The sequence below is a fragment of the Dipodomys spectabilis genome, unplaced genomic scaffold, assembly GCF_019054845.1.
Source record: "Dipodomys spectabilis isolate Male_0828 unplaced genomic scaffold, ASM1905484v1 ptg000387l, whole genome shotgun sequence".
In the NCBI taxonomy this organism is placed as follows: Eukaryota; Metazoa; Chordata; class Mammalia; order Rodentia; family Heteromyidae; genus Dipodomys; species Dipodomys spectabilis.
This window is the reverse complement of record NW_024871064.1, coordinates 3,113,682-3,132,778: the sequence shown is the minus strand read 5'-3', so window position 1 is coordinate 3,132,778 and position 19,097 is coordinate 3,113,682. Positions and strand designations below refer to the sequence as shown.

Here is a 19,097-nt window from a genome sequence, read left to right as displayed (position 1 = left end):
ATAAAAATTAAAAAAAAAGAATTCAAAGAAAACATGAAAAAAAAGAAATGTACTCATTATCTTGCTCATGTAATTGTAACCCCTCTGTACAGTATTTTCACAATAAAAAATAAATTAAAAAAAAAAAAAAAAAAAGAAAAGTCCATGAGACTCTCATCTCCAAGAAACTATTCAGAAAAGGCCAGAAGTGATACTGTGGCTCAAGTGATAGAGTACTAGCCTTGAGTAAAAGAAGCTCAGGGATAGCACCCAGGCCTTGAGTCCAAGCCCCAGGAATGACACATACACACACACACAAAAAAAGATTATTAAGTAGTTGCATTCTAACTTGGGGCTTGAGCTTCCCTAGGTAAGGGACAAGCATCACCAATTACACCTGATTTCTATCTAGAGGGCAACTTAAAATACTGAAAGAAGGGATCCTCACACCTCATTTCTCTCCTTTTAGTTCAGCACATTATGGAAATTTTGTTATCACTGTGGCAAAGGAGAATGGAAGACAATATTCAAATGATAAAGCATAGCTGTAGAATATTAGTTTGATATATATATATATATATATATATATATATATATATATATATCCTTGTCTATATTTGGATATAACTTCAGCAGAACTAATTGTGCTAAATCTTTTGAAACAAAAAAAATGTCTTTACCGTAATACTCCCTTTTCCAGCAGGTTTTCCATTTTTAAGTACCAGTGGTCGAGTTATCCTCTTACTGGAAACAATCTATTAAAAGTAAAGAGTAAAGAGTAATATAAAGTGCTATTTCATCTCAACATGTAAACATTTAAACTGAATAATTTCAAAAGAAAAGGTTAAGAATAAAGTTCATTTAAACTCATTAGATATGGAAACATTAAAGTCCATTCCTTAGAGGTAAAAAGAATTTAATGACATTTAAAATTTATCTCCACTTTGAAAACTCTGGAAAAGATTTCCCCAAAGCCTACTCTGTCAGATACAATCTCCCTGACCAGTAGTTTCTTTACTAATTGTTTCAAAGTTTAACTTCTCTCTTGTCATGGGAAACTAGGGTCAGATTTTCATCTTCTACACAGATCACTGAGCTGAAACTTTGAAAGATAAAAGGTAGGCCTCAGAACATTCAATAAATGTGATCCAAAATTTCAACTAACACATAAGTTTAATATCTGTTTCCAGAAAACATCACTTTGCTTAGAATAATATTATACACTGACATACTTTCAAGTTGATGTACTTCTCAAATTCATTAGAATTTCAGTTACATAATTTTTATTCAAACAAAACAAGACAAAACAAAATACTTCCTTAATTTTGCCTATTCATGTAAGTTTTACAGATCAGGTCCATTTTGTAATGTCTTTGGGAGAGTAAAAACCATGGTCTCCAAGTAATTCAATACTGAAAAATAATCTCATAAAACACAAATTTGAAGGTTAAATATAACTCATTGAAAATAAAGTAGACTCCTCCCTACGAAAGCTTTCCTCAATTTATACAAATGGTCATGACCTCTTCCAATAAATGAGACAGAGCTAGAAGTTAGTAGTGACAGCACACACATACTTGCTCTGATCAAGTTTATCTTACACAGGTAATAAGGCAGTAAGGCTTTTAAACTGAAATATGATGAGAAGCAGTAGAGTGCCAAGATGAGGTTAGTGAAGTCCTCCATGCTAGTCTAGAGGGTCAGAGAAGGTTCAAGGGGGAAGTGAAGTTTAAGGCAACACCTCTTAGGTGGAAGAAGAGCAAATCAGGTAAACTGGTGGTGCTTGGGTATCAGTCTAGAGGTATCATCATACTCGGAGAACATCAATCAAAAATTAACAATATATCAACAGGATTACAAGTTGACCATAAAAATAAACTATACTGAGCTCAGCAAAGCTGGAATCTTGTTTTTTGTTTTCCTCTATGTGTGCCAGTATCCCGTCTTGAACTCAGGGCCATGGAGTTGTCCCTTAAATTTTTTTGTTCAAAGCTGGTAAAGACCACACTTCTTACTTTTTTCTAGTTAGCTGAAGGTAAGAATCTCATGGACTTTCCTGCTTGGGCTGACTTCAAACTATAATCCTCAGATCTCAGCCTTATGATTCGCTAGTATTATAGGTGTGAGTCATCAGGGGTTTGATTTCTTGAAATGTCTAATAAATCATCCCTAACTCAAAAAAAAAAAAAAAAGAATGCGTTCTGCTAGAAGCATATGGTCCTTAACCCCCTCCACACACACACCACACACCATCATAAATTCAACAACCTTGAAGGCAATCATACTACTATATAAACTCAGTTTCTAAAGTGATTATTTTCCAAGTTTAAAAATGAAACTAGTGAATATTGGTCAAAACATCGAAATTTTGGTTAAAGATTCAGCAAAGAGAGAATGTAAGAGCTATTGGTACTCACTTGTCCAAGGGTACATTCACATTCTCCTAGGAAGTCATCATCACTCAACTCAATGGTTTTGTTGTCGATGTCATAAATTCCAAATTTCAATTTCTGAACCACTTCAAAGTAGTAATCAATAATAAATGTCTTGGAAAACTTGGGACTCAGACAATTCTTAATTCTCTCTGTACGTTCAACCTATACCCAACACCCCAAATGAAAACAAATTAAAAATTTCTTCAGATCAAAGGTGCACTTGGATTTTAGCGTCTTTATGTACTAAATGTACATAAATATACATACATATATGAGTAAGAAACTAAAGGGCGTTTCATATGGAGAATTCCACGAGCCAAGACACATTTTCAAAACAAAAAGCTACAGCAACAAGTTAGATGGCATTACATTTCTAACAGTCTAAAAAAGAAACTACTCCTCACATTGTGAAAAGAATAATTCAAATGGCTTTTTGCCTAAAGTATTTAGTATTACCTCATACCACTGATGTCCACTTGTGTTTAAAAATAACACACACAAAGGGTCTGACTTTGAGGCTACATCTTTATCCAAGAGATTGTCACAGGAAACATTCAGCTCCACCTTGGTAACACACTGGGCAGCCATCTCTGCAGCTATAAGGAAACCAATGAGATGAGAAGGCAGGTGACTGAGTGCCTTTAAGAAACTCACTCACTCCTAGTGGAAACAGCTGATTTTCAAGATCAATTGCTAGATAGGCTTGCAGAGTGAACATGCTGGAATGAGACTGTTTCTCTACGAGACTCCTGGGGATTTGCTATTATGGACTCAGCCCTGTGATGTGACTTTATGCACTTGGCTGATAGTAAAAAGTACCTCTTAAGATGGCAATTAAGACACAGTTATCTTTTCAATTCAGTATACACTTTACCCTTCAGAGAAAGTCCAAGCACAATCTCCATTTCTTTTTCTTTGCTTAAAGCTACACATTGCTACAAAGCACAACAGATTCAATTATTACCTAACTTTTACTTTATTTAACCAAATACATAGGATGTTCCAGTTTTTAAAAAATTTTTTTGACTAAGTAAGAGCCAAACCTTGGGCATAAAGACACCCATTATCCCCTTCCCTCTACTCTTGCCCCCATGTCTGCATATTTTACAGCAATGGTTCTCAATTATGGCTCTTACTAGAACCATCTTTAAAGATGCCAATGCCTGTACCTCACAAAGGCATTTGCTTTAACTGGGTTAGAGTACAACTTGGACATCAGTCACCTAGATTTTCCTAATGAGTGGATATAAGGCTACTGTTCTACAGGGGGCATCCAACTTAGGCCCTCTTCTCTCCTGCTGTGCCAAGGAATATCAGAGAAAATCTCACTTACCCAGGCCCTCCCCCGCTCCCCGGGGGGGGGGGGGGGGGAACACTTGAAGGGGCAGTACTGAAGAATAGCCCTGGAACTGAAAGGAACTGAATCCAGTGCTAGCTGTTTAACTACACAAAATAACTTCATATCCCTGAATCTAGAGTTCCTCATTAGTAAAAAAGGGAGATGCTATCATAACCCTAAATCTGTCATGCGCCAGGAATTTTGTCTTACATTTCTTATACAGTATCTATGGAATAAATTGTACAATTTATCCCACCTTGGTACAAAATGGTTTAGTCTTGTAAAGGATTGTCGGCGATACTCGGGTAGATAATCATAGAAGGAAAAAAAGATCCCTAAAATCCCTGCAACATGTAGAGAAGACTCCATCAGCAATCAAAAAAGTCTTTCTAAGGATAGGGAGAACACAAACAGAGAATGGAGATATTTATGTACTAAGTCTCTACCAAAGAGGTAGAATATTATCAACTGAACGCATTTTTCCCTCTTCAAAACGTTTATATAAAAGCTACAAAACATGTCAGGCATAACTGATTATTCAGCAAACTGCTGACAATTACATTAGTTCTCTGTGGACAGAATGCAAATTGCTCCTATTGTTAGCAGGTCCTCCTCTCCTGAAAATGACTGTGACCTCTGCTTCTCTTTTATGTCTAAAAATCCATTATGTCTGCCTGGGAAGTGGAAGATACTACATAAATGCTCAGGTCTGAAGCCTTCGATTGCAATATTCATGAAGATGCTCTTTCCACTTGCTTTCTAGCAATTATTCAAACATGATATGCAAGTTGTTAAAAGAATAACAGAGTATCTCAGGCACAAATCTGCTTCCAGATAGATTTATTCAATAAGCCTGCCATGAGGATTCTGCTACATCAACTCCAACCCTTTCTTTATAAGTGGAGCTACAGGCCTTCCCATGTATAGTTATAACCCAATATCAAGTCTTTGGTATATGTCCACTGCCTATTGTGTAGCCTTCCTTCTAGCAGGTACTCCACTGCCATCTCGCTACTCCTATCAGGATTTCATCAGTACTGGCTAAAAAATACAGCCAGGCACTGGTGGCTCTTTCTCAGGACACTGAGCTCTGAGGATTGCAGTTCAAAGACAGCCTGGACTGACAAATCGGAGACTCATCACTCCAATTTATCAGCAAAACAAATAAACAAAACTGAAGTAGAAAGTGGTGATGAAATTGAGAGAAACTTCACAAATCCTGACTTGGAAAATGGCTCAACTGGTAGAGTGACTGCTGTGAGGAAAAAAAAAAAACTTGCAAGAGCTTGAGGCTAAGTTCAAGCCTTAATACTGATTAAAAAGAAAGAAAGAAAGAAAGAAGATGATGGCTAACCAGAGCTTACCATATCTTATGAGCTAAACCTGGAATTCTTGACTTAGAGCATATTTGTCCCCAGCTCCTCTGCCTTTCTAAATTCTTTCAGCTCTACACCAGCTAGGTACAGTGGTGCATGCACATAATCCTGGCATTTGGGAGACTGAAGCAAAACTGAGTTTGAAATGACCCTGTCACAAAATAAAACATAACAACCCACTTCAAAGGATACTTTCATAAAATTCATGCTTATAACCAACCTGCTATAATGGCCTTCATCTTTTATTCCTTCCACCGATAAATGCACCCACCTATGTCTTCCTAAAGTAGACATCTGTCACCATTGGCAAATTACTTATCTGTACCTCAGCTTCCTCATCAATGGAATGAAAAGTACATTACAGGTGCAGATTTGTAACTTAATATCTCTTAGATGTGCCATAAATTTCACCAGTAATTTTAGCACTTCCTGAAATATTTTAATAGATTGTCTCTGCATAGATGGCTTACTTTAAAATAGTGGACATAAAGCACCTCTTTCACCCTTGCTTATGAATAACTTTGGAATAATAATAAATGAATCATTAACTATAGAAATTTTCCACAATCCTTTCAGAAGGGTTTGTCTGAGTTACCTAGGCAATGTTAGTGACCTATTTATCCTAAAACAACTGAGAGGGAGAGGGAGTGACCGCCTACAAATGCTTCCCATAAACTTCAGTAACCCTGCAGCTACAAGGAAGGCAACTGGTGATAAGAGAAAATTCTGAGATTTCCTAAATTTAGATACAAAGATTAAGATGGAGGGGCAAGCAGATGAGAATAGATTCAGTTAACAACCCAGGGCCAAAATCACAGTAAGACTGCTCCACCCTACCTTGAAATCCTGGTCTGAAACCCTCAAGAAACACCTAGAAAATGACCTTGCCTTCAGATCAGATCTCCAATCAATAAGTCACTCATACTTCTATTCTAAGACTATTACACGAACTTTGCCCACTTCTCTTTGCCTACAGCCCTCTTATCTACTGCTACTGCAGGCTCAATGTAAGCAATTCATGCTCTATTTTCCCCAAATTTTCATTACAAAATATGCTATCTTTTTAGATCCAGTGGATGTTTTTCAATTGCTACCTAGCCTTGCTACATGTGACTAGAGAAAAATTGTCTCAGATCTAATCCCTTCTTTCATTCCCCTCCTGCATTGCGCTCTCTCTCTCTCTCTCTCTCTCTCTCTCTCTCTCTCTCTCTCTCTCTCTCTCTCTCTCTCTCCCTCCCTCCCTTCTTGCAATTTGGCACAAATCTGCAGTTCCAATGTTAGAAAAACTAGCTTGAAATTGAGAGATCATGAATTTGAAACAGGCTTAAGCTATGATAGTTTAAAAAAAATTATTCAACAATAGCCTGAGATAACATTAGCTATTTCTTTTAATTCTAATACTGTGATTCACTTAAGTGTCATCCTATAATGCACCCTGTGTACACATCTGAAAGCAAGTAGGGATAATCATGGGACAGCTGGAGTGAGGATCAGCAGCATCAGCAGTAAATATCCCACACTGTTACTCAAACTGAATTGCTCATGACTGTAAAACGTGTCTCCTCCAATAAAGCAGCAGGGAGCAGTAAGACTGTACCTCCAAAAGTTGCTACATAATGTGGATGTCCAGAAGTAAGAGCATATATTAAAAGACTACTGCATATGCTCTAGCTTAGCTCTTTTTCAGACAGCTAGCATTCTACCACTTGAGCCACAGTCCTACTCTGTTATATTAATTGGTTAAATAAGAATCTCAAAGTTTTCTGTTGGTGTGTCAAATGGAGATCCTCAGATTTTAAGCTCCTGAGTAACTAGGATTACAGGCATGCACCATCAGTGCCCCAAAACAATCCATTGAATACATTCTTCGTGTCCTAAAAATGGAAGGGGAAAAGCAACAACTGTTACAATGGATAAGAGGGCTGTGGTCAAGGAGAAGAGCCCATAGCTCTGGAAGGAGGATCATTTACAAAACAAAACAGAAATCTAGTTTTTTTTTAATGCAAAATTAAAATTATGCACTTCAGACAGAAAGCAATCCAGTGCTTGCAACTATATTCTATTTTAAAAGAATGAGCACTATGTTGTCACTGATCATTGGATTTTTTTTAAGCCCATTAACTTAACAGGAGAGAAATAAGATAAAAGGGGGAAAAGACAGCTAAAAATTTCATACATCTGGATAGTTTTCCCTTTTTCTAGCTTAGAAAGTGCTTCCAAATAACATTTTACCTCTGACCCTTATGAAAATCATAATGATTACTCTTCATGTTGCTGCAGTGACTAAAATGTTAAACATTCAACTATCTGAACTGACTACCTTAGAGCACGATGATAATTTTCAAAAGATTGATAATTATCAAGACACTGCAAAGTGCCTGTTAGGTAAAAGATGAGTTTCTCCAAGTCAAATTACTCAGCCTAATTCACCACCACTAATAAATGGTAGAACCAAAGCTAGGACACCGATTTCTTTTTCCCACCGTCCCAAAATGCTTTCAAGACATTAAATTAGTATTTGCTTAGTATAATTACAATATTTTTATTTGATTCATTTATTGCTTATTAGTTAATACAACAAATGCCATCTCTATCCTTACACAAATTAATAATAAGGTTTTTAAATGTTCAAGGATATTATTTAGGCTGTATGTCTTTCTTAAACAACAGCAACTTGGCGCAGGAGGGGAAGAACTGGAGAGTTTATATTTGTATCACAGCAGTTCTTTTTGTGGATAGCCCATTAGCCTATAAATGACTTAAGGTTAGGAAGTACGTTCTGCTTCTAGGACATCTCCATACACAGGTAAGCCGGACCATTTTAGACCACCAATATTTATTCTCAAGAATTATTAGCTTTCTGTCGCTGTGACAAAAATACCAAGTCTTCAACACATGAGCCCCTAGGATACTGAAGATTCAATCCATAAAAGGAATATAACTGCATTAATAACCAGTCTGGCTGTGGATGGAGTCAATGATGGAGTGCATGACTTGCATGTTCCAGACCCTAGACTCAATTCCCCAGCCTTAAATAAGTAAATAAGTAAAAAAATAAAATAAAATAAAATTTACTTCAGTAAATAAAATGAATGCAAGCTGAGAATAAAAGTCAAACATTAAAGGATTTAAACAAACCCTGTCTTCTATTTAGTAGGAAAATACTGATGCCTAGAGTTTTTGTTTCTTTGTTATTGCTTTAATCCCTGCCACAAAACAGGAGAAATGGGGAAATAGAATGAAATCAAAAGCAAATGCAGGAAGTGGCGCTGTAGCTCAAGTGGTAGAGCGCTCGCCTTGAGTTGAAGAGCTGAGGGACAACGCCCAGGCCCAGAGTTCAAGCCCCACGACCGACAAAAAAAAAAAAAAAAAAAGCAAATGCATATGAAACAGAGAAAATCACACGCTTTCCTTTAATTAAAAAACAGATAAACAGGAATGATTATCAGATCTGAAATAAATTACATTGGACACAGGTGGGCTTGTGTGGAGGAAAAGCATTAACTTCTTTAGGTCTTTTTTTTTTTTCCAACTGTTATACTACTCCAGTTTAATTACAGTGAACACAGAACTTGTTTAATGAATAGAATATATCACAATTATTTATAAGAACTAAAAGGAGAAATGGAAGAACAAGTTTTCCAAACTTGGCCTCTATCTTGTTCTACTAAAAAAGGTATACATGAAAAATATATACTTAGATACTTTCTCACTAATTAAGGACTTCTGCTTGAAACTGTGATTAAAGTCTCACATAACTTGAAAACATAATGCACTTCAACAAACAAAAGATAGGGTCTAGTCTATTAAGTAAATGCAGCAAGAGGAGGAAGTGAGTTTAACTACCCACAGATTCTCACATTTTTAAGTTCTCAGTACCTGACAGCAAAAAGAAAAAGTTTTGTAATACCACATTTTTTCAAAAGTGTTTACAGGCAATAAGAGGTGGCTTTTCATAGTAGAGTATGTGCTTAGCCCTGTCCCTACACTTGTCTCCCAAGTTTTTTGTTTGATTTTTTTTTTAAAGAAGTTTAAACTGTCATTAGTGGTGGGGCACCAATAGCTCATGCCTACAATTCTATCTACTCAGGAGGCTGCAACAGAGGACTGTAATTCAAAGCTAGACCAGGCAGAAAAGTCTGTGAGACTCTAGCTCCAATTAAGCACCCAAAAACCTGAAGTGGAGCTGTGGCTCAAGTGGTAGAGCACTAGACTTGAGCAAAAAGGCTTAGGAACACTGCCTAAGCCATGCATTCAAGCCTCAGGATCAGCACTAAATAAATAAATAAGAAGTACAAACAGTTTTATCTTGATCTTATTGCTACAAAGATACCAACTAAGGCCTTTTCTTTAATTTCTCTAAAAACTAGTCTTTAAAATGTATTATTCTATTCTATGATTCATAGCAGGCTAAAGAGATTACTAATATGCTTTCAAGTTATACTATCTCAGCACTGCATATACATTTTAGAAAAGTCAGTTCCATCAGAGTTACAGTACATTATAGGTTCACTTAGAGAAGTGTTAGACGTGAGAAGCAATGACAATACCTCAGTATTGTCTTGCCTTAGTAAGCAAGTACCTTGGCAAAATTGACTTTAAAATACTTACAAAACCAATCATCTTTTACTCTCCATAAAAATCAGAGTTGTATCCTTAGTCAAAAGTTCCAGGGCATTCATGAAACATTTTAAAGTGATAAGCCTTGCTAAAAGCTGGCTATGCAAGAGGCAGTGTGAATTGGACAGCAAGGCACATCCATCCTTTAGCACGAGGCTAAAGTCCCAGGGGTTCTTATCCTCATTCAAAGCATTGTAAGAATTTTTCACCTCCTGGAATCTCCTAGATTCAACCTATTCAACCTACCCTAGTGCCTAGGATGTTCTGACTCTAAATGTTGACTTCCTAAAGCTTGGCTCGCTCTCTTCTCTCCTCATTGGATATGTAGAATATTTAACTAGAAAAGACAAGCATTTTACTCTTTTGTCACTATGTGCTCCTCTCTAGTTCATGATGAACAATGATATAAAAATTCCTTAGGTGGCTCAATAGTAGAGTGCTTGCATTGCATGTATTAGGCCCTGGCTTGATTCCTCAGCACCACATAAGCAGAAAAAGCCAGAAGTAGCGCTGTGGCTTAAGTGGTATGGAGCGCTAGCCTTGAGCTGAAGACTGAGGGATAACACCCAGGCCCAGAGTTCAGGCCCCACAACCGACCAAAAAAACCCCCAAAATTCCTTAGGTTAAAAGCTGCAACAACTATTTTCACTGTTAAAGTTTAAATGTATGTCTTTTTTTTTTTTTTTTGGCGGGGGGGGGGGGGGGGGGGGGGGGGTCCGGTTGTGGAGCCTGAACTCTGGCCTGGGCACTGTCTCTCAGCTGTAGAGCTCAAGGCTAGCGCTCTACCACTTGAGCCACAGCGCCACTTCCAGCTTTTTTTCTTTTTGCTTATGTGGTGCTGAGGAATCGAACCCTGGGCCTCAGGCATGCAATGCAAGCGCTCTACCACTGGAGATACCTTCCAAGCCCCTAAATGTATGTCTTAAGCAGGGCACTACTGGTGGCCCACACCTTAATCCCAGAGATAAAGCAAACTGAGATCTGAGGATCACAGTTCAAAGCCATCCTTGGCACAAAAGTCCATGAGACTCATTTCCCATTTACCAGGAAAAAGCCAGAAGGAGAGGTGTGGCTCAAGTGAAGAGCATACAGACTTGAGTGAAAAATCCAAAGGAGAGTGACTATGCCCTGAGTTCAAGCTCCAGTAACAGCACAAAATAAATAAGCAAAATTAAAAAATAAAACACATAGATCATGTGTTCATTTCCAGCACTAACAAATTAATTAAAGTTTGAATATTAAGTAAAGACTATAGACATATTTTGACATTTTCAGATTTCAATAATATTCATTTCCTGATTGGTAGCACACACAATTCAGCTGTTTAACTTTCTGGCAAACCTATATTTTCCAGTCATGAATAATTGAATTGCAGGATTCACTCATTCAGCAAATACTTATGGAATGCATATAATGAGACAGAGATTACTCCAAGGTGCCCAAGAACCAACAAAGAGGAAAACAGACAATAAACAAAATTTGTACTCTCGAGAGGTTATAGGGAAACAGATAACAATATTGGTAAAGCAATAAAATAGCATGTTAAGTAGTAGTAAGGGCTAAGGGGAAAAACAGCAAGAAAGAAGAACAAGAAATATTCAAAGTGAGAAACAATTTTTTGGGGGGAGGTCGGTCGTGGGGCTTGAACTTTGGGCTTGGGCACTGTTCCTGTGCTCTTCAGCTCAAGGCAAGCGTTCCACCGCTTGAGCTACAGCGCCACTTCTGTTTTTCTGGTGGTTTATTGGAGTTAAGAGTCTCACAGACTTTCCTGCCTGGGTTGGCTTTGAAAAGCGATCCTCAGATCTCAGCCTCCTGAGTAGCTAGGATTACAGGCGTGAGCCACCTGCGCCAGGCTCCCAACGTGAGATACAATTTTATGTATTTGATAATTTTTTTGATAATGCCATCAGGAAATTTTTGTTTTGCTTTTTACATCTTTGGTTTAAAAAAATTCTGAGCCTTTAAGAGATTAAAAAAATGTGCACCAACAAGTTTCTCTTTACATTTGTAGACATAACTTTTAACATGCACTGATTATAATCTTAAAGTCTAGCAGCAGAAGAAACTAAGAGCTTCAAAATATCTAAGTAGCTGATTGGTATGGTGTATTGCAACCTAACCACTGCTTTGGTAATGACCACAAAAACTAGACATACTATATCCATTTGGTAAGAGGATATTTCAAAATGATTTACAAACATAACTGTACAGTACTTCCTTTCATTTTTTAATGAGCAAATTGTATTAATACACTACTTTCCTAAAATATATTGATAAACTGACCATTGACTGATTTCCCTGTCATTTTAAAATCTGTGATCACATTTTACTAAATTATTAAATATAAAAAGAATGAACAGCCTCTCCCAAAGAACTCTGTTATCAATCCACATTCAATGTCTTTCTAACCTGTGTAAATATAGTTATCAGAACTTTATAAAAATGTACACATAATAACTGCATTTGATAATCACTATCAGAATCTTAAATAATGTTGTTAAATTAAGTCTAGGTGTTAATTTAAATCTGCTTCTTGTCCAGTACTTTAAGAAATTTCCCAAGCTGGCACTAGTGGATCACACCTATAGTCCTAACTTTGCAGGAGAATGAAATCTGAGGATTGAGGTTCTAAGCCAACCTAGGAAGGAAAGTCATAAACAGGAAAGCCTACAAGACCCTTTACCTCCAATTATTTAGCAAAAAAGCCGAAGTAGAGGTGCAGCCAGGTGGTAGAATGCCAGCCTTGGGTAAAATAGCCAAATCCGAATAATAGACTCTGAATTCAATCCTCATTATGGTGATACACATACAAAAAAAATTTTCCAATCATGTAATTTATCCAATGTATTTGGATTTTAACAGTCAGAAAAACTAACAAGATAAAGGGAAACACTGGTGGAAAGAAAGCTAGATTGCAAAGTGAAGGTAATACAGGTCTGATAGGAATATCCTAGTTTAGCCTCTTCCAGCTTGCTGAGTCCCACTGACTCTAACTGAAAGATCCACCTAAGAGTTAATACTTGCATGAACAGTAATGGTTCATTATAATGTTTAAAAGTCAAAATGTCTTGATATCACTTTTTCATTCGACATTATCTTTCTTAGTTTTGCTGAGAGTCATATGTTTCTGGCCTAATAAATAATCAGTGGAAAGAAAATTTGAGAAGTGAAGGAAAACAGTTATAGAAAAAAAAAAAAAGCCCAGTGATCACAAGAAGAAAATAAGGCAAAAAATTTGAAAGTTACATTTACAGCTATATGAAAGGGATGTTGCTTGGTGGTAGAATACTTGCTGCCTAGCATGTATGAGGCTTCAGGTTCATTCTCAGTACTTCGAAAAAAACCAAATACATCCCCCCCCACCCCCCCACACACAGCTGGGCTTGGTGGTATATAATTGTAATCCCATCATTCAGGAAGTAGCTGTATCACAAGTTCAAGTCCAGACTGTGCTAGACAGACCCTGTCAAGAAAGAAAAGGAAAGAAAAGAAAGAAAAGGAAAGAAAAGAAAGAAAAGGAAGGAAGGAAGGGAGGAAGGGAGGGAAAAGGGAGGGAGGGGGAGAAAAACAAAACCAAAAACTCTACAAAGAGTTAAATGAACACTGCATATACTATGAACTGGGTTTCTAAATAGAAGCTAACAGAGAAAATAAGTATTTAGGGTATGGTAATGTGGCTTAGCAGTAGAGTACTTGCCTAGCATGCACTAAGCTCTGAGTTCAATGCCTTAGCACCACATAAACAGAAAAAGTCGACAGTAGCGCTGTGGCTCAAGTGGTAGAGTGCTAGCCCTGAGAAAAAAGAAGCATTAGGGACAGTGCTCAGGACCTGACTTCAAGCACCAGGACTGGCAAAGGAAGAAAGAGAGGAGAGGAGAGGGGAGGGGAGGGAAAGGGAAGGGGGAGAGAGGAAGGAAGGAAGGAAGGAAGGAAGGAAGGAAGGAAGGAAGGAAGGAAGGAAGGAAGGAAGGGAGGGAGGGAGGGAGGGAGGGAGGGAGGGAGGGAGGGAAGGAGAAAAAGAGAGGGAGAGGGAGAGGAAAGGAGAAGAGAGAAGAGAAGAGAAGAGAAGAGAAGAGAAGAGAAGAGAAGAGAAGAGAAGAGAAGAGAAGAGAAGAGAAGAGAAGAGTATTCAGGGCAGCAGAAATAAGGAGTATTAAAATATTTCATTTACTGAGCAGAGCTGGGATTGACTTTAGGGCTAGAGCCATCTCCTAGCCCAATAATATTTTTAAATGTGCAATTGTTAGGTTGTCTTACGTTTATGTGAAAATGAAGAGCATTGTGTAGAAGATGTTCACAGTTATAGGTAAAAGTGGGAGAGGTATCATTAAGATACTCCCAGAGGCAAAGAATTCCTGGAACCTCCTTTTCATCAGGGGCTAGACCAAAAAGGAGAAATCCTGAAAGGAATGGCATAGTTCATTTTGGAGTTTGCAGATACCTTTTAGTCTGAGGACCAGAAATTCAGTTCCACAAATCATATAGATAATCTCAGAATGGTCCAGTCCTGGAGACTGGCCTTTTGAAGTTTTTCATCCCAGATTGGGATGCTTTGTATCAATTTATCCAGCCAGAGGAACTGCTCACAAAAGCAAATTAATTAAAGAAAATAAAGCCCCGGAGAGCCTTAGATTAACACCTAAGACATCTATTGGTTCGGTCCAATTGCCATCACATAAGTCACATAAGTCTCCCATCCTTTGCCATTTTCCTTTACCTGTGCTCCAAGGCCTGTACAGGCTTTGAAGAGATGAGGATGGCAGCATTCACAGCTGGAGTTTGCTGATTCCAATTAATGGCCAACACAGGACGAAGGTAAGAATAGTAGCTTACCACTAGGTGCCCGGCACTTTTCTAAATATTTTACAAATACAAATTTCACTAAATCCTCTCAACAGCTCTCCGACACAGTAGGTATTTATCTCTGTTTTACAAATGCAGAAACATGCTCTAAAAAGTTAAGTATCCCGCTTAAGATCACACAGCTAATCCATTTCAAAGCATAAATGTGAAATGAGACAGGTGTTTTGTGTTATTCAAAAAATAATTCTCCTTTACTTAAGTCCTAAGACTTGTGCCCTAAAATCATACAGACTTACATGCAAGTCCTGCCACACTGAGTTTCCTGGGGTAGGAAATAGATAACAGCATCTAAGTGTCTGTGAGCATTAAGTAAGCCAACATCCATAAAAACGATCAAGCAGAGTTGTAAGACACTGTAATCAATAATTGCTATATTTAACACCACTCTTCCCTCTGATTTTCCACGACAGAGACGGCCATGAAAAGGTAACAGTAAGAAGCAAACGAGATAACCATCAAATGCATCAGGATGGTCACTTGGGCTTACACAAGTTTCTGGCACAGGGAAATAAGTGCAACGGCACTTCCTCCACGCCCCTTCTGTAGAAAGCCCAGGGCACTGGACAGCTTCGAAGCAGGAACACGTACCCCGGAGTGCTGAGCAGTATTCCTCCGAGCCCTAGCTTTACTCTGATGGGCGATCACCTCCGTCCGCCTCACCCGGCAGTGTCACGCACGCACGCCTGGTTCACCCGGTTCACCTGCGGTGCGGTGCAGGGGCCCCACCCCGCTCTCCCGGGTGATTTCGGGGCCCTGGGTCCCCTGCCGACCCCCAGGCCACGCACCTGACGCTCCTCCCGGGGCCCTGGGCACCGCGGGCCCAGGTGCGAGCTCCGCGGTCAGGAGGCCTTTGCGCCAGGCCCAGCTCTGAGAAGCGGGACCGGCTCCTCGGGGAGGCGCTGGCCAACCCTGCTTTTCTCTCTGACTGTAGCTGTTTTTTGGGTTTTGGAGGGGGGCACTCCAGGGGCTTGAGCTCAGGAATCTGGGCTCTTTCGGCTCAAGGCCAGTCCTTGAGCCACGGCTCTATGTCCAGCTAGAGCCTCACCAACTTTCCTGCTCGGGCTGGCTTCGAACCTCCGTCCTCAGCTCTCAGCCTCCTGAGCAGCTGAGGTTACAGGCGTGAGCCACCGAAGCCCGGCTCGAACCCCGTGCCTTTACAGGCCGTGGGCCTCGCAGGCAGGGCGCCCCGCTCGTCCGCGGCCGCAGGAACCCGAGGAGCAGAGCAGCGCAGGCCGGGCGGGCCCGGGGCCCGGAGCCTGCGGCCCGGCTGCCCTCCGCCCCCCCTCCCGCGAGAAGCTGGTGGTTGGCCGGGGTGGGGGGCTGGCACACCCGCCCCGGAGCGGGGAGGCCCGCACTCACGCGCGAATCCAGGGGATGGACGTCTGGCGAAGGTAGTGGAAAGGTAGAGTCCGCAAGGTTGCCTGGGCTGCCCCGGGTTTACAGGAACCCGGAGCTGGAAGGGCAGATGGGTGGGGGCGGGAGGGCGGGGCGCGGACCGCGGAGGGTGGGGAAAGGGAGGTGCGGGGAGGAGGGGGCGGGCAGGGCCGGGAGGAGGCGGGGTCTGCCACCGGCAGCCCACACGGCTCCCACCGATCACCTAGCGAGTGATTTTACTCAACTTCCTGCCAGTAGGCTGTTGGGGGGAGGGGGGGCTTGAACTCAGGGCCCGGGCATTGTCTCTGGGCTTTTCTGCTTGCTCTACCACTTTGAGCCACCGTCTTCACCCCCCCCTTCCAGTTTTCCGGTGGTTAACTGGAAATAAGACTTTCCTGCCCTGACTGTCTGCAAACCCTGATCCTCAGCTCTCAGCCTTCTGAGTAAATAGGATTACAGGAATGGACCACCAGCTACCGGCCAGTAAGTTATTTAAAAGGTATTCAGTTCACTGTTCAAAAAGAAATGCTCTCATTGGGGCTGGGAAAGTGGCTCAGTGGTAGAGCACTTGCCTTGCATGAGGCTATGGGTTCGATTCCTCAGCATCAAATAAGCAAAAAGAAAAAAGCCGGAAGTGGTGCTGTGGCTCAAGTGGTAGAGCTGAAGAGCTGAGGGAAAGCGCCCAGGCTCAGAGTTCAGGCCCCACGGGACCCCCCCCCCCCCAAAAAAAAGAAATGCTCTCGTTAACTGACTTGTGTAGCTGTAACCCCTCTGTCCATCACCTTTAAATAAAATTTAAATTAAAAAAAAGCTATTGAGGAGATCACGTGCAAACTCCAAACCCAAAGCTGATTGTAGACATTAAAATAATCCATTTGGTGCATCAAGAACAAATTCCCGAAGGATTAAAATATTAAAATATTTGATAAGACAGAAAAACTCATAGGATATAAATAGTGAAACCGCAGCTCTAAAGCATACTTATTTAGAAACTCTTAAATTTAGGGGCTGGGAAGGTAGCTCAGCGGTAGAGTGCATGCCTTGCAAGCATGAGTCCCTGGGTTCGATTCCTCAGCACCACGTAAACAGAAAAAGCCGGAAGTGATGCTGTGGCTCCAGTGGTAGAGCACTAGCCTTGAGCTGAAGAGCTGAGGGACAGCGTCCAGACCCAGAGTTCAGGCCCCATGACCGGCAAAAAAAAACCAATCAATTAGAAACTCTTAAATTGGGTGCACTAACACTTGCAGGGTTATCCTTAATTTCATTTAATCTTCACAACTTTGTAACAGATTTGATACTATTGTATATCTTTTCATAAATGAGAAAGCTATGCTTCACATAGCTAAGTAGTTGAGCATTTGCCATAATGTCATAAATAATACTAAGTAAATTAACTTCTAAACACCTTGGTTGAAAAAAGAGAGAGAGAAGATGGTTGGGTTGGTGCTATTACTCAACTAAGCAAACCACTGTGGGAGATAGTAATAATTTGCTTTAAAATTTAGAACTTCTGCCCAAGAAACAGGGACAAAGTCAATAAATATACTTGGAAACTACTTGCCACAATATGACAAGGATTAGTTCGTTTACTTAATAGGAGAAAATACAGAAAAAAAAATCACCGTATATAAATGAGTAAAAACTAATTGTGCAAGAAAGGGAAATATGAAAAAAAAATATGGACCAAGCCTTGTTCTAGATTTATGCTAAATGACTGAGCTTTACAGATAGGAGCTTCTGTACTAAAAGATGAACAAATAATGTTATTAAAGACCAAAGAGATCTCACACAGCAACAAGTGTCAAGAGGAAAGGGTACAGAGAGTTGTGATACAGACAGACTTGTAGATAAAAGTAGGGATTTTTTAGACTGGGGATACAAAGACCTTTCTAAAATGGTATTTCATCCGACACTTCAAAAAATAAGATGGAAAACTGGGTGCTGGCAGCTCATGGCTGTAATCCTAGCTACTCAGGAAGCTGAGATATGAGGATCATGATTCAAAGCCAGCACTGGCAGGAAAGTCCATAAGACTCTTATCTCTAATTAACCATCAAAAAGCTGGAAGTGGAGTTGTGACTCAAGTGGTAGAGTACTAATAGAGCACAAAAGCTTAGTGACAGCTCCCAGGCCCAAAGTTCAAGCCCCAGGCCCAGGGGGGAAAAAAGGGAGAACTAGTTTTACAAAGATCTGGGACATAGCCAGACACAGGTGGCTCATAACTAATCCTAGGTACCCAGGAGGCTGAGATCTAAGGATCATGGTTCAAAGCCATCTGGCAGGAAAGTCCATGAGACTCTCCAGTTAACCACCAAAATGCCAGAAGTAGAATTGTAGCTTAAGTAGTAGAGAGCTCGCCCTGAATGAAAAAGCTAAGCAGCAGTGCCCCAACCCTGAGTTCAAGCCCCAGTGCCAGCACTAACTAAACCAACAAATGAATGAATAAATAATAAATTTTAAAAGCTATTCACCTGTAATCCTATAAGCCTATCTACTCAGGAGGCTGAGAACTGAGGATCACAGTTCAAAGTTAGCCTGAGCAGGAAAGTCTTGAGCCTCAGATCTCCAATTATCCACCAAGAAGACAGAAGTGGAGCTGTGGCTCAAGTGGTAGATTGCTGGCCTTGAGCAAAAAAAAAAAAAAAAAAAAAAAAACTCAAAAGCAGCACCCAGGCCCTCAGTTAAAGCCCCAAATCAGTACAAAAATAAAAATAAATGCCTGGGGCCAGAAGAATCGTAAAGGGACAGAGGCAAGAACAAAGCCAACAGATTGCAAGAAGAGAACAAGGCCTTTGTGTGTGGCATAGAGTTGAGAAGAGATTTATTTATTTTATTTCCTAAGGTTGCTGGCTCTATTTGTTGTTTCTAAATGTAAATAAAAGTCCTCAGACACCACTATTTTAATTTTCAAAATTCCCAGAATACTGAGTATCTATAACTTTCAGTTTCTATCTTCACTAAGAGACAGGGGATAGCTTTATGCTTTTAGCCAAAAAAGCCATTTCTTTTTGGCACTGTGTCTTTGACTACATATGCCAAAGCTATTGAATGAATTTATTCATTCTCCTCAACCAGAGTCTAAAATTCCATTCTACTTTTGCTCTTACTCAT

At 40.0% G+C, this 19,097-nt stretch overlaps 1 protein-coding gene across 2 annotated transcripts in view; it reads right to left on the bottom strand.

Annotated features, from left to right (window-relative positions):
- The window catches only part of Cpne3 (copine 3), a 46,481-nt gene extending 30,412 nt beyond the window's left edge, over window positions 1-16,069 (bottom strand). The window contains exons 1-4 of one of the 2 annotated variants that reach the window (XM_042667298.1): window positions 15,972-16,069; window positions 2,871-3,010; window positions 2,397-2,576; window positions 660-734 (exon numbers count right to left, since the gene is read on the bottom strand). In XM_042667298.1, coding sequence (XP_042523232.1) covers window positions 660-734; window positions 2,397-2,576; window positions 2,871-3,002 — 387 coding nt within the window. In that variant the 5' untranslated portion in view covers window positions 3,003-3,010; window positions 15,972-16,069. The remainder of the gene's footprint in view (window positions 1-659; window positions 735-2,396; window positions 2,577-2,870; window positions 3,011-15,971) is intronic. The other variant, XM_042667299.1, reaches the window with a different exon arrangement.
- Window positions 16,070-19,097: the final 3,028 nt, after the last annotated feature.